Genomic DNA, 16806 nt, shown 5'->3' with positions numbered 1-16806 from the left:
TTTACTGCTGAACTTTTTTTATTCTTCCTGTGTCCCTCTAAACACTGCTCAACTTTCTGTAATTCCCTCAAACTCTGTCTAATAATCTGCTGTAATCTAGTGATTTTGGAAGTTAAATTATTTTCAATATGTTGTTCAATATCGTCTTTAGTGGAGCAAACCCTCTTGTTCACTACTTCGCTGTTCTTGTTAGCTCACCATTTCTTCTGCATTTTTGATGCCATTTTACAGTTGTATTTAATATTACAATATCACAATAAAAATATGTTATAAAGACACTAAATAAATATTCTAAAAACATGAAAATCCATTCTTATATACTATAAAACACTAGTTTTCTAAGAAAAAACAATACAATAAAAGACCACATCAAATATAAAATTAAAAAAGAATAGTAAAAAAAATCCTTATCCCATCAATGGTACAAATAATCTATTACAGGTTTAGAAAAACCTTTTGTGGGTCAGAGCCACATACAATGTCAGAGCAACTTTCTGTAATTCCCTCAACCTCTGTCTAATAATCTGCTGTAATCTAGTGATTTTGGAAGTTAAATTATTTTCAATATCTTGTTCAATATCGTATTTAGTGGAGCAAACCCTCTTGTTCACTACTTCGCTGTTCTTGTTAGCTCACCATTTTACAGTTGTATTTAATATTACAATATCACAATAAAAATGTTATAAAGACACTAAATAAATACTCTAAAAACACGAAAATCTATTCTTATATAATATAAAACACTAGTTTTCTAAGAAAAAACAACACAATAAAAGACCACATCAAATATAAAATTAAAAAAGAATAGTAAAAAAAAAATCCTTACCCCATCCATGGTACAAATAATCTATTACAGGTTTAGGAAAATCTTTTGTGGGTCAGAGCCACATAAAAAATTAAATAATCTATTAGCTAGAGACATTAACATCTACAATAGGATTCTCACAGTCTATTGAGATTTAAACCTCCCTGCCTAGATTGAAGGGCAGAAGCTCTCTAATAACAACTCTCTCTCTCTTTCTCTCTCTCTCTCTCTCTCTCTGTGGTATATGTCAGAAGTACTATCCATTCAGCCAAACAAGACTGCCAAGGAATCCTTACAAGAATCTGTTCAGCGATTCTGAATGTTTCAATAAGACCATCTCTAACAGACACAAAGAAGCAAAATGTATCTATATTGCAATAACTCCACTCTGGTTGAATGGAATTTAATATGCAGACAAGAAAATGTTAATATGATTTAATTTTGGTTTCAACTAGTTTTTTTTAATGGCAAAATTTAATTGAATGTTGAAGCTCTATTAAAATGTACTTCAATTTTAGTTTCGATTCAACCATTTGAATAGGCAAAATTCGGTAAAAAAAATTGTTTAGGATATAAAAAAGTCGGTTATCATGTTAAACATGCTTTGATTTTTGATACATACGTTGGATTTTTTAAAAAAATTTTTTTAAAAACACACATCATTCTACTCAGTATTAAAAAAAAAATCTGACACCACACATAATAATAGCTCTCATAAAAACGAAAAATAAAAACTTGAAACTTTTTTTTTTTACTATAATTAGACCACTTTTACTTGCAAAACTAAGTAGACATGAATTCCGTTCCACTCTGGGTTGATGAAAATACTGAAATATCACCATTAAAATGTTCCAATAAAAATCAATCTCATTTTGTCTGATTCTGCCTGATTTTCAGAAAAATTTTATTAGAATTATTAGAAAAAAAAAGGAAAAAAAAATTGAAAAACTGGGAAATCAGGAAAAAAATAAATAAGTATCACACAAAATTATGCCTAAAATATTTATGTCAAAATATTCAACTGCTGATAACCAGCAGTGTCACTATACAAGAATGATGGCAGGAAACACAATATATGTTAATGATTCCAAGCTATTTTAAACCTGGTTTTACTCCATTTCCCAAGTAAGCAAACAGACAAAAAGGTGGAATAAGCTCTGATCACTAAGAATAGTGATCAGAGCTTATTCCACCTTTACCACGAGTTGCCTAGACTTGTACTACTTTATGGGTCACCTAGACTTGCAATACATGCAGGTGCAAACTTGACTTATTTGTCTGTTTGCTTACTGGGGAAATGGAGTAAAACCAGGTTTAAAATAGCTTGACATCTTTAACATATATTATACCCCAGGTAAAAAACTTTCATCATCATCATCAAATTCCTGCCATGTACCCTCAAGGGGTGTACAGGATATGACAGTACTACATGAAAAAATTACATCATTACTAACTTCCTATCTACAATTTTCCTCCAAATCAGTCTGTTACTTGTCAAGACTCCAACATTATCAGATCTTATATTTCTATCGTCTAAGGCACTTTGTACCGTATCAATCCACCTATATTTTGGTCTTCCTCTGGGTCGTTTTCCTGCCAACCTGGCAGAGAACACTTGTTTTGCTAATCTTTCCTCTCCCATTCTATTTAAGTGACCATACCACCTGAGATTAGCTCTGCTAACGCATTCCTGGATGCAGACAATGTCAAGTTCTTTCCTAATATCCTCATTTTTAATATGATATTGCCATTGATGCCATCTGTTCACGCCTCTAATCTTTCTCAGGACTCTCATATCTGCGGTCTCTAGTCTTTGGTCAAGTGTTTTACTTCTGACCCAGCTCTCAGATCCATAAGTTAAAATTGGTTTGAACACAGTCTTGTATACATAGTGTTATACAAGACTGTATAACACTAACACATAGTGTTATACATAGCTAATTTAGTGTTCCGACTAATTTCTTTCTTATTCCATATGAATTTATTCAATTGACTTCCCACGATACCAGCTTTGCTGATTCTGTTGTCTATTTCTATATTTAGTTTACCATCTTCAGTAAAAATTGTGCCTAAGTAGCTGAAAATTCTTCTCTCCATGTGCACAAATTCACATGGAGAGAAGAGGCTAGGAATAAGAAAAGTCTCATTGACTATGTTATTGTTGATAGTGATGTTTTCTCCCTGGTGCAGGACACCAGAGTGTACAGAGGATTTGAAATTGGAAGTGATCACTATTTAGTCTTGAGTAGGATAAAATTGAATTTCATATTGAAAAGAATAACATGTAAGAAAGTTTTAAAGCGAATAAAAGTTGAGCAGCTCTCAGATGTAAACTGTAGACTAAAATACAGAAATATTATTGAAAAGAAAATGAAAGAGTTTGAGAACAGGAATCAAACCTTGGAGATTCAGTGGCAAACTCTGAAGGAAACATTGATTGATTCTGCCAGAGAGGCATGTGGTGAGGTTGTGTGCAAAGATAAAAAAAAATCAGAACTCCCTGGTGGACACAGGAAGTTAAAGAGGCAGTGAAGGAAAAGAAGAAAGCATATCAAAAGTTCCTGGCAAATAAGTCAGCTTTTACTCTTACAGAATACAGAGACAAATGTAAGAAAGCTAAACAGTGTGTAAAACTAGCTAAACAAAAGTCATGGGAGGACTTTGGCAAGAATATAGAAAATAAATATCAAGAAGGTGGCAAAATATTCTGGAGGTTGTTGAAGAAGCTTAGGAACGGAGGAAAGAGTGCTGTAAAAGGAATTAGAGATGATAAAGGTGAAATGAAAACAGGAGAAAAAGATATCCTTGAAGTATGGAGTAATTACTTTGAAAAACTGCTAAATGAAACAAGCAGTGATGACAGCACAGTGATAAAAAACACTGACCAGGCATGCAGTCAGGAATACATATCCATACTTGAAGTAGAAAAAGCCATCAAAGGCTTGAAATGTGGAAAGGCAGCAGGAGTAGATGATATTCGACCAGAAATGCTGAAGTATGGTGGTATAAGAGTCTTACAGTGGTTGCACTGCATAGTTCAGAAAGCCTGGACAGAGGGACGAATTCCCGATGATTGGAGTAGAGCTCTCATAGTACCCATATATAAAAAGGGAAATAAAACTGAATGTGAGAATTACAGAGGTATTTCCCTACTGAGTGTTCCTGGCAAGATCTATGCAAGTATACTTGAGAAACGGTTGAGAAGAATTGTGGAAGAAAAGCTTGGTGAAGAACAAGCTGGATTCAGGCCAAATAGAGGCTGTCAGGATCAGATCTTCACTTTACGACAAATAGTCGAGAAAGCATGGGAATATAACAAAGATCTGTATTTAAGTTTTGTCGATTTGGAAAAGGCATATGACAAGGTGCCAAGAGAGAAGCTATTCAATACGCTGCAGTTATATGGTGTCAATGGGGCATTATATCAAGCAATACTTAGTCTTTATTTGAGTTGTGAGTCAGCAGTTAGAATTGAAGGAAGTACAGGAAGATGGTTTAATGTTAAATCTGGTGTGAGACAAGGATGTACATTATCCCCTCTGTTATTCATTATCTATATGGATCACATTATGAAGGAATGTGGTATTAAACCTGATATCAAAATTGGAGATGTTAATGTCAGCTCTTTGCTTTATGCGGATGATGTTATACTTCTAAATAAATCCGCTACAAGTCTGCAAGATTCTCTGACTAAATTGAATAGCTGTTGTAATAGATATGGTATGAAGGTCAGCAATAAAAAGACAAAGACAATGAAAATAGGCAAAAAACTTTCTATATATATATATATACAGGGTGTTCGGGATAAATTTGACATATTTATAATTAATTATATTTTTCCGTAAGTTACATGTATTAACACACACTTCTCTTCATTTAAAAGTTTGAACCCTTCTTCATTCATATACAAGATGTCAGAAAGGATGGATAGCTGGAACCCACCTGAATCATGGAAGAGAATAACTTGTATCATGATGATTCGTGCCCGCCATCAAAATAAGGATATTACGACTGCTGCCCAATGCTCCCTGAATACAGTAAAAACAATCAGGCATGAACTAGAGACTTGCAATGGTGACTACGAGGATGTAGCAAGAAGAAAGATCCCTAGCAGACGATCTGATTGCGTTCGTACAGCAGAATTCCTCGCAAATCTGCAGGAACAGGTGTTGAAGAACCCTGGCATTGGAATTCGGGCTTTGTTCGTGGAGTTGCTAACTGTAGTCAAGCACTGGATAACAAGGGTAGCCAATGGTAGGCCGTATGTATGGCAGCAGGATTCGGCCCCTTGCCACACCTCTGGGAAAAGTCAAAAATGGTTGTCTGAAAATTTCTACGACTTCACCAGTCCAAATGTTTGGCCTCCAAACTCCCCAGACCTTAACCCCATGGATTATTTTGTATGGGGCGCAGTTGAAAAAGACACCAATCGCACTTCCAGTAATACAAAAGCCCAGTTAATGGATAAAATTAAAACAGTTTTTGCGGCCCTTCCCAGGGAGACTGTAGCATCAGCTTGTTCGAGGTTCCGAAGCAGAATTGAAGCTGTGATCGATGCTAATGGTGGTTATTTTGAGTAAATCTTGTTGATAGTATTGTAATTAACTCTGCCTGTAATGTTTTTTTGTCAATTCATTAAATTTAATAGATACAAAGAAGATTTTCTTTTTCCTTACGAAACTGTCAAATTTATCCCGAACACCCTGTATATATGACTGTTTGGAATAATTTCACTGCTTTTTTTGAAGGATGTATTTGGAAAACGAAATAAGTCAGTTCTATAATGTATATTTCATTAAAATTCCCAACATATATGAAAGAAAATAACAGTAGCTCATATTCAGTCAGAGCAATGAGGAAACTGTCAAAAGATGCACGACATGAAAAATGAATAGGCACTGTTATCCAATGAAATAAGCATCTACAACAGAATTTTGAAATCAAGTTTAAAAGCTAAAAGCAAAACAGGTAAAATTTTATTTCTTCTGTAGTTTCTCATATAAGATCTTCAGAAAAAAAAAAAAGGTACTTTTTCCTGAGAAGTATATTTTTAAAGTTACAATTTCACCTGATTTTTAGTATATGAGTTACCAACAGTACAATTAAGACAATCCATCATGTCCACTTTGACTTGGCCCATTGGTAACTTCACCTAGCTATTTACATTCCCACAAAAACTCCGACTTCCTAACTGAGATGAAGGAATTATACTCGAAATCTTCTAAAATAATGGTTAGTCAGTTTCAACATCAACATGTTTTTGAATTACTTGAATTTATAATATATTCTAAATACTTCACCTGTTATAGGAAAAAAAAAAATATCGACAATAGAAGGAAAAGACGTGTAGTTGTTTATCTCCACTCCTGAAAAACTATTCCTAGGACTTTTAAAAAACAGGTAATTCATCACATATGTTGCCTTTGATGGAGAATAGTTATGTCAATAACTTAGCTGTTCAGTACACAGATGGGATGTTTCAAATGGTTCTTTGACAAATAATCTTCATCTCAGAATCAAGTTCACTCTTTAAAAGGGATTAATGGTTCAGCCTTCTTGATTCATTATTAGAGAAGAAATTGATGGTGCCTTCTTCTGTGTTTATCATAAGTCTACATTTACTGTGTTACATCCGTAAAGCACAGGCACACTATTCTTCTCAAAAATACAGTGTGTTAATCCCCCAACCGGCCATGACGTCTATAGATGTCCATCTAAATCTGGATATGATTCTGTAACAACTACTGAATAACATGGATAAGAAGTGCAATTGAGTCTGACTATTTCATCCAACTCGGCCGGTAGGGAAGTTAAAAAATCTTGCTTCTTACAGAGCTCACATTTGTTCTTCTAGAGAAGTTCTATTTCATCCAGGACTCATCATCATTAAGGAAAAATTATCTTAAATGGATACAGCTCACATAACATATGAAAAATAAGTAATTATTCCCTCTCCTCTTACTTATGTGATAGAATAAAGTGTCTATTCAATATGTCAAAGGCCCATTCTAATAACTAAAAACCTTCAACTAACCTAACTTCAAACTTGTTAGTAAACTATCAATTTTTTTTTGCCTACTATCACAAATAAACTATCTTAACCCTGTTGAGAATTAAGTTTTCTGCTCATATAGCTCTTCCTATTATGGTAAAAAACCATCTGCTTGGCAAAGAAAAGACTTGGAGGTATCAAAATTGTTTAATCCATAGGTTCACAAACGTTTTCGGGCCACCACCCACTTTGCAAGACATAGATTTTGTAATGCCCCCCATTATATAAATTATATAAAATTGGGTTTATTTTTGTACAAATCAATTAGAAAAGTGGTTTTATATATTTTATATATATTTGAAATGAAATATAACGAATATATTTGCTACTGTAAACATAACCTATTATACACACACATATATACATGCTCTATTTTCTCATTGACATAGAAAATTGACATCTATTTCTATCTGACATGGTAAATTTTCAAATGATTAAATAATTGAAATAGAAAATTGATAAAAAAATTGATCGTGTAAGACGGGCATAAGATGAATTAAAATGCAATATTTAAATTTTAAATGATTATCTAATCGCAAAATAACGAAAATAATTAATTTTTAAATATATATATTAATTTCTTCTATAAAAGAGCCACCGATCCCTAGACCACCTGAACGCTCCCAAATGCTTCTGATCCCACCATAGCCCCCCCCCAGAAGGCTTCAGCACCCATTGGAGGGCGGTACCGCCCACTTTGGGAACCTATGGTTTAATCAAACTCCAGAAGTCTGTATTACTCCACAGAAGCTATTTAAAATTTTAATGGTTGTTTAAAGATTCTTGGACATTATTTCTTTGGTCTAATTTAAATTCATATGATGAACTTAATCTACCCAAAGTTTGAGAAAGTTCATCTTAATTGTATTCAATAGTTTTTTTTTTTTTTTTTTTAATATGCAGCTAATATTAAAACAATGATATTAAAACAAACAGTCAACAATTATCACAGCAAATACCATTAATAACATTAAGGTGGTAGATGAATTTCTTCACCCAGTGTGAAACCATCATCCTGTTTACTGAAAGTCTGAAGTGCCTTGAAAAAGTTCCATGTTTGGTTTGCAGAAAGAGGGATTTTCTTATTATTTAACCATTAGCCCATCCACAGCACTAAGCGTACTATAGGTTTCCAAACTTTTGTAGGTAGGATTCACATACATAAGAAACTACCATAAGTCCTGATCAAAGTTCCACAAGCATAAGGGTATTCTAAAGAAAATTTACAATTTATTATAGTAGACTATCTAGTGTACACTATTTCTGAGGTTCCTTTGTGTTTGCAATAGTGAAAAGCAACTCCATATGTATGTATGCAATTTATTTATTTATTCCTATGACAAAAGGAATACAGAACAGCTACAGGTCAGTATCCAGTCTAGAAAGCCAATCCAAGGCCTCATCTGTCACCTTGTGGATGTCCTATAGGTCACCATCCTAAAATTGGCACCTTGGGCAGTCATAATAAGGGTGGTCTAACAGCTTCCATTTATGTAGTAGATAGCCACATCTGCCCTGGTTAGTTCTGATCCTGTTGATTGATGACCAAATCTTCCTAGGAAGAGCAAAACCAGGCTGCAGAGCACAGGGATCTTCTACCAGGAAGCCATTTGTTGGGAGATTGTTGGACAAGTATTCTCTCCACATGTCAGGTATTGATGGCAGGGCAGCTGAAGAGAGTTCGTCCATGGACCAGAAAGGCTTTCTAGATTTTAGGTGAAGACTAGGTGGATTTATGAGAGTCTGGTGCAAGGTCAGGAGTGGGTTGCTCATTGCTTTATTAAATTCTTTAATCGAGGCTTGTCTTCTCCATATGTTTGGTGGAGCAATGTAAGATAGGACAGGCAGCCAGGAGAGAGGTGCTTCTCACTGTTTCACTAATTGTGCACATGGTAGAGTTTAGCTGGGTGTCTATAATGTTAGTGTGTACACTTCTTTCCCAGATAGGGGCACAATATTCTGCTGCAGAGAATGAGAGGGCTAGAGCAGACGACTTTAGAACTTCTGCACCACAACCTCAGGTTGTTCCAGCAAGCCATGAAATGATATTGTTTCTCATTTTAATTTTGTTGGACAGGTTGGCGATGTGCCTTTTACAGATTAGGCTTCTGTCCAGAAGAAGCCCCAGAGATGAATCACAGGTAACATGAAGCTAATGCCGCAAACAATTCATCCAAAGGTACCAAGCCTCCTGCACTACTTGCAGCAACTATGATGTATGCAATGATGGTTGGGGGGGGGAGAAGGAAGAATGGAAAAAAGTATTACATTCTTATTTAACCACACAGAATATCAACAGCATATCATTCTAGCATTAGGCAAAGAAATGACAGCCATTTGTGATACATGCTTGCTTTTCAATGCACTTTATTGTACTGCTGATGAATGTGAACTATGTTACAAAATATTTACCATTCTTTCTGTTACTGTCGTAATAATTAATAATAATAAATAGTAATTTTTTGCAACATGGCTTGAATTGCAATTCTTCAAGATGATACAAGTTCAGAAGTTTATTATTTATTTTTTAAATAAAACATGAAAAATGAGTACAGCTTACCTCCATGAAATAAAACAAGGCAGTATCATTATATAATATATCTGCCAAGAAGACATTACCACTTGTTAGCACATCAATTTGGTGTTTGCAGTGAAAATTGCTCCGAAGGAATTCAGGAAAGTATCTAAAAGGAATAAAGGTAATATTAATGATTACATAAATGAACAAACATTTATTATCATATAATTTATGTGATGATAACAAGTTATTTCACAAAAACTAAACTGATTATAAACACTCATATCTATAAAGTAACCTTAAGAACAATAAAGAATCGAACAGGGACAAGTACTATGTTCCTATCCTGAGTATTATAAGCATGCACTTCTAATAACACGACAAATATCCATTATGTATCCAAACTAAATCCTAAAAAGCATATTGCACATATAGAATGCATTCTTGGTAGTGGTGGAATGCAAATACATTCTTTGGCATATATTCTCCATAAAGAAGTCAAGTCAGTTAAGGTAAAGAGATGAATGGCAAGAAATTAGTTATTTTCTTAGGAACTGCACTCTTTTTTTTGTGACAGGAGCAGTGATTTTTCTTAACTCAAAGTTGAAAAGTAAATTATTTCAGCAGGGAAATATTGATAATTATCATGTGATATTTCTTTGTTATTACTTCTGAAGTAGCAATAGGGGTATCAGTACATTTAATCAGCCAGGTCTTTATGAAACACCATGTATACTTATACAGTTAAATATGTAATACCATTTTTTTTTTGTTCTTTTTTGACAAATACTATATAAATTTAATGCCCTCTTGAGGATAAAGAGTCATTTAATGGTCAAAACTGGATAACTGGGGAGAGATCACCTTATAGCAGCTAAGAAATACCAAAAACTAAACCAGGGCTTCTGACCCGATTGTACAATTCACACTTTCTGTGATGCACCCTGTTAGCAAGTGCAGCCAGATAAGTCTTCTGTATCGTTATAACAGTTAATAGTCCAATACACAAAATTCTATTGATCCTGAGTGTTTTTAGCATGCTGAAAATACAGTTGGTTGCATTCAAACCTTGTGAAGTGCTATTACAGCTACACTGTTCTTGCTGTGCACATCACCACTAATGGAACTAGGCTTGCACAATTCTGTGGGCAGTGCAGAAGTTGTAACAGTATTTATGGCAAGACTGTACATACACGTGCACAAAATGTTAATACCATTTAAGATCAGAAGCTTTCTCACCTTTGTCATGTATAATTGCTGTTGTAATTCAAATCGGAGCAACGTAATAGATCTTTGCACTCTCCTAACTCACAACTGCTTTATCAGGTAATTCACTACAATTCAACTAAGAGCAAGATAAAAAAACTCATCTCTTTATTAGATAAAAGTTATAAGATGAGAAGAATACTATAAAAACATGAGCATACCACAGAAAATCATTCCAGTTCTATGATTTACTTGTGTTCTACAATGGTGGCTACTGAGGCCAAATGTGAATACTTATTTACAAGCCTCTAGAACAGTCAAGTTCTAGAGGCTCGTAAATATACCCATGGCTTCTGGGTATACAGATACTATTCCAGCTTTAGCAATTCTTCCCATAACATTCAAGGTTAAAGATATTCTACAGCTAATAGTTATGATAGAGATTTGATATCAAATCTGACTATCCACATTTCTTTGGCAGACACATTTTTTTTTTTTTTTAAATCTCTTTTAACCCAAGACTTTCTTCATGATATGGCTGACATCTTCAACTTTGTAAAGCATTCTAATAACAGTAAAAGCAAGATCTATGAACAGATTCAAGGCATGATAATCTGGATTCAGTTTACTCTTCCCTCAACTGGCTAAATATTATTTAGACCACCTGTTTTCAAATCATGCAACTCAACAATCGCTTTGGGTCTGTAACACTAATAACATATCACATGGCTTCATTCAGAATTAAACTGATCAACTTCCTTAAAAAATAAATAATTTTCATCTGAACTATATTTACTACTGAGAAGGAAAAATAAAACCAGTTACCCACACTAGACATTCTACTTTGCCTTCATAAGTTTGCCTTCACAAACTTATGAAGGCAAACTCTGACTGGCTTTGCATACCACAAAACAACGAGAATTCTTCAATTAACAACGCACCATACAAACACTTCACAGCCTGCACACTTTCACTTACATTACATTATACTAACACTCAGCTTGCAATAAGAATGTCCAGTTTTTACTATCACTATTTTCAGGACTGGGGCAACTTGTATAAAGAGACCAATGACTTCACATCACTTGCTTTAGTATTCCATAATGCAAAGCACATATCCTTACAAACATAATTAAAAGAAACATACGTATTAACCACAGTGAAAATTATTTAATTGTATTTTGTATTATTTAATTGTATGTATATTTACAATTAAATAATTTTCACTGTGGTTAATACGTGTGTTTCTTTTAATTATGATCGCACCACAGGTTTCATTATTTAAAATAAACTAAAAAAAAAACTTATAAACATGTATAATGCTATGCATTATGGGAAGGGTCATTATCCAGACCAGTTTCACCCTTTATTGAGGTCTCATCAGTGAGAGCCAGACCTAGAGGTAATACTAAGGTTGAAGTAATGCAGAAGTCATATTTTCATATATACGAGTAGCCAAAGCATGGCAAGTGATGTGAAGTCATTAGCCTCTTTATACGAGTTGCTCCAGTACTGAAAATAGTTCAAGTGCAAACTTGTTTCCTTACACTTGAATAAAGGATTAAACAAAGAATATAATTTCTTGGTGTCTTTAATTTATAGTATAACCAAGGGGAAAAACTTACAACTATCTCTAATCCAGAGTATTTTAATAATAAGGTGTGACACCTTTTGGCTACTCATATGTGAAAATATGACTTTTTGCATTACCTCAACCTTGGGGTCATCTCTGGCTCCCACTGATGGGACCTCAATAAGGGTCGAAACTGGTCTCGGTAGTGACCCTCCCCATAATGCATAGTATTATACATGTCTGTAAGGATATGTGTTTTGCATTATGGGATATTAAGGCAATGATGTGAAGTCATTAGTCTCTTTATATGAGTTGCCCAGTCTTGAAAATAGTTCAGGTCCAAAAAGGATTAAATTTAATTTATAGTATAGGAATACCTCGATTTCGATTATCACAATTCTCGATTTATAATTTGATACCAAAATTCCAATTATTGCACTCCAAATTCGAATTATCGCGCCCACGAGATGTAGCCCACTACATATGCAACCAGTTCGAGTCTCCACTCTCCAGGTATCGCTCTCTTGTAGTGCTTCGTTTTTATCCGACGGTGCCTTCTTACCACTTACCAGTAACTATCTGCCCTTGTTTGAAGTACATGGGGATATTTATTTCTCTTGTTATTTACCACTCCAATGAATGCTAAAAGAAACAAGGATGATTTCAAGTCTACAGCTATCAAGAAGAAATGTAGAGTGATCAGCTTAGGAGATAAGTTGCATATGATAAGTATGAAGCAGGCATAATCAAAGCCAAAATTGCAAGAGAGTACGGTCTAAATGAATCAACTGTTTGCCATATTTTAGACCACGCTGCAAACTATGTATAAGCAACTAGGACAAAGTGCATAGACCTTGTCTGTGTCCCAAACTACGAGAAACAGAAGCCATCTTATGATTGAAATGGAAACGCTATTGTCAGTATGGATAGAAGATTGTAACCAAAAGAGAATTCCTCTTAGTCAAATGACTATAAAAACAAAAGCATTGAATTTGTTTGAAACTTTAAAAAGAAAACAATTAGAAAGCAAAAATGATTCGGCATCAGTAGTGGAAGAAACTTTCTCTGCAAGTTCAGGGTGGTTTGATTGGTTCAAAAAGTGATCGAGCATTCACAGTGTTCGTGTACAAGGTGAAATTGCAAGTGCCGATGAAAAAACAGCAGCTAGTTTTCCTGGTGAACTGCAACAGATCATTGAAGAAGGAAATTATACCGATGATCAGATATTTAATGCTGACGAAACAGGCTTATTATGGAAAAAAATGCCCACTAAAACATTTTTAGCAAAAAATTAAAAATCACAGCCTGGCTACAAGGTTTCGAAGGAGCGTGTAACACTTTTGCTATGCGGCAATGCTTCTGGAGATTACAAGATGAAGCCTCTCTTTATTTATCGTTCACAAAATCCTCGCCCGTTTAGAAGTGTAGATAAAAATTTTCTCCCAGTTCATTGGAGATCCAATAGAAAAGCATGTATGACAAAAACTATTTTTGAGGATTGGTTTAAAAACTGTTTTTGTCCTGAAGCTGAAAGGTACTGCAAGTCATTAAATCTTGATTTTTAAAATCTTGTTGATATTAGATAATGCACCTAGTCATCCAACAGCACTGAATGATTTGTGCAAAAATGTAAAATTTATTTACCACTTCCATCATCCAGCCAATGGATCAAGGTGTAATCGCATCCTTTAAGGCATATTATCTACGAAGAACTTTTTCACAAGCAATAGAAAAGACTACAGAAGATGAAGCTATGACTTTGACAGAATTCTGGAAGGCATTCAATATCAAAAATTGCATTGATAATGTCAAGGAAGCATGGAGTGAAGTAACGTCTAGCAACCTGAGAGCGGCATGGCAAAGGATTATTCGTCATTGTGCAAATGATTTTAAAGGATTTGAAAATGAAGTAACCCGTGTTATCAATGACATAACTGAGCTTGGCTTCGATCTAGGACTAAAAGAAATTGAAAAAGGTGATGTTTAGGACCTGCTTCAGTCACATAACAAGGAGCAGGATGATGAAGAGCTAATTAACCTCAAGGGAGAACGTGCTTATGATGCTCAAATCGATGATAATGAGGAACAAATTGACTTGGCATCGAAGGAATTTACCCTCAAAGAAATGGACGAAATGTTTAGTATTGCTGAAAATTTTAAAGAAAAAAAATCTTGAACGGCGATCCTAATCTTGAGCGATCACTGAAAGTTTGTCAGGAAATTGAAAATTCCATCCGTTGCTACCAAGTTTTATACGAAGAAAAAAGAAAGAAAAAATTCCACCAGACAATTCTACACCAATTTTTATCCAAGGAAGAATAATTGTATGTACTGTATGTACTTCTTATATATAAATAAAGATTAAAGAATAATCTTGTTTTTCTTAATGAACCTTCATTTTTTACTTAACACATTTTTTTTACTTGATATATAAAATTTAATTAATAGATTTGAAAAAACCTTGGCATTGATCACCCATTTTACACGCATTATTTATCCCGATTATCGCGGTATTTTTCGTGACAACAATAACTGCGATAATCGAGGTATTCTTGTATATATAACCAAGTGGAAAAACTTACAACTACTATGGAAATAGTTATTTGCAAAAGATACACACTACAGAAACCAAATCATATCTGTGTGAAAGTGGGTAATGTGGAGTGAGAATACTAACAGAATACTAAAAATTTCTGTATTTTTAGTATTCTGTATTCTAGTATTTTTAGGGATCACAACTGGTGGGATACCATCAGGCCCACTGGCCTTTTTTGGTATCTAAGTTTATTACAATTCTTCAGTTGTCTTTCTGATGGGAAAGGGGGACTACACAAGGTATGCAATATTCCAGGTAAAGATGGAGGTAATTTGTTTTGGTTGTATGTAGAAAATGAATAAGAAGTCAGTTTCATCCTTAGGTGATATTGCAATACTGTCATTTTGGTAGCATAGATGGACAGAAACTGCACCCATCTTTTGCAATGGATGAGAAGGTATGAAAGACAAACTAAATGTTTTCAACACACACTGCAGTACTCCAAATAAACAGTGTAATGATCTTACACAAGGCAAAATTCATCTATCACTTAAAAGATATTTACAGGCATCCATGCCTGCAGTGGCATTTGAAGAGTGGAAGTATTTCCAGTTGACCAACCAGGCTAACTAATTGCAGAACCATATTAAAACAAACAACAGAAAATAACTTTACATTCTTTTATTATATTTACGGCTATTTTGCCTGCTTCTGTTTAGGAGTGCCCATGTTTAAGTGTCATTGGCTTTTTACTCATGGATTTTTAGTGCATTGTAGATGTATATTTACCAATAAATATATGTAGCATAAAGGAAGAGAAATTTACACGAACCTTTTTCTGGGTGTTGTGGCTTTTCTTCTTTCTGCGATGTCCAAACTACTGTGTGTGTGTGGGTGAGGGGGGGGGAGGGTTAGGCAATGTGGGAGAATTAAAATAGAAATGGAAAAAACCCGGGTTTTTTTGAACAATATATATATGCATATATATATTATATTATTAGGGATGGGCGGAGCTTTTTTTTTTATATTTATATAAGGTGGAAAAGGGTCAAAGGGGTTGAAAACGGCAACTGATTTTTAGAGGGGGGGAAAGGGGGTTGACAGGGTGCGGGCCGTTTCGACTATGCTTGGTCGTCGTCTGAACACATGGAGGAAGTGGATGTTATGTCAGGACGGGTAGGTGCTTCTGCTTTTGAAGTGTTTGTATTATCGCCTATTGGTCAGGGTTGTGACCTCAATTTTATGTTGTGAAGTTTCCAAACCTAAGAGATTGCATAGGGCCTGTGGACGTTGATAGAGTTTGCGTCACATTTTATGGCTATTGTTTCCGATATGCTAAGCATTGTTTCATTGTCTTGTCTGTCTACTATGATGGCCGTGTCGATCTGCGGGGTATGTTTTTGTTCAAGGACGTGAACAGCTATTTCCGCTTTTCCTGTGCTTTGTATTCGATTTTTCTTGTTGATGTGGCGTTTTTTTAGTGTTTAAATATTCAGAAATAGGAATGTTACAATCGCAGAAGTGTTCTTGTAGTCTTGCCCATAAAGACCTGATGGTGGAACCTGTGTAGGTGATATAGCAGTCTTTTTGGCAGGAAAATTTATAGATTACGTTGTGATGTTCAAATATTTCTTTTTGTGTGTAAGATTTAGTGGGTTTTAGGAGATTTGCCAATTTTTGGTTTGTGGTGAATACCAGTTTGTAGTCAGTATGTTTGAAGATGTATTTATAGGCTTTGCATGTGTTTTTGGGTGTATGGTAGTTTGATAACACAGTCCAACACAATTTTTGCTGACTTGTTTTATATGAGACTTGTTTTTTTACTAATTTGGGTGCGCTGATTTCAAATATCAAACCCATTTTTCTCTATCACGTCAGGTTTTTCCTCTGTGGCATTTTCTTTTTGCTAATTTGTAAGTTTTTGATAGTTTTAAGGAGGCAGTACTATTTAGAGGATCAAAAAAATCGACTTTTTTAATATTATTTTCTGAAAGTATGTACTTTTAAAAATCTGTTCCTAACTTTTTATCAAGAAATTCGAAAAATTCCCGAAGATATAGCCTATTATTCAAAGTGGTGCGCAGATCAGTAAATGAATAAATGCGTAAGAACCTGC

At 34.5% G+C, this 16806-nt stretch overlaps 1 protein-coding gene across 4 annotated transcripts in view; it reads right to left on the bottom strand.

Annotated features, from left to right (window-relative positions):
• pkaap (A-kinase anchoring protein pkaap) overlaps positions 1 to 16806 on the bottom strand; it is a 234259-nt gene that overhangs the window by 119753 nt on the left and 97700 nt on the right. For all 4 annotated transcript variants that reach the window (XR_016550095.1, XR_016550093.1, XR_016550094.1 and 1 more), the window contains one exon: positions 9418 to 9541. Coding sequence is in view for 1 of the 4 variants with exons in the window: in XM_090410637.1 (XP_090266763.1) it covers positions 9418 to 9541 (124 nt within the window). In the remaining 3 variants the exon portion in view is untranslated. The remainder of the gene's footprint in view (positions 1 to 9417; positions 9542 to 16806) is intronic.

This window comes from Typopeltis vanoorti, chromosome 2, assembly GCF_054136105.1.
Source record: "Typopeltis vanoorti isolate ZY-2024b chromosome 2, IOZ_Tvanoo_1.0, whole genome shotgun sequence".
Lineage (NCBI taxonomy): Eukaryota > Metazoa > Arthropoda > Arachnida > Uropygi > Thelyphonidae > Typopeltis > Typopeltis vanoorti.
This window is presented reverse-complemented; position numbering and strand designations above follow the sequence as displayed.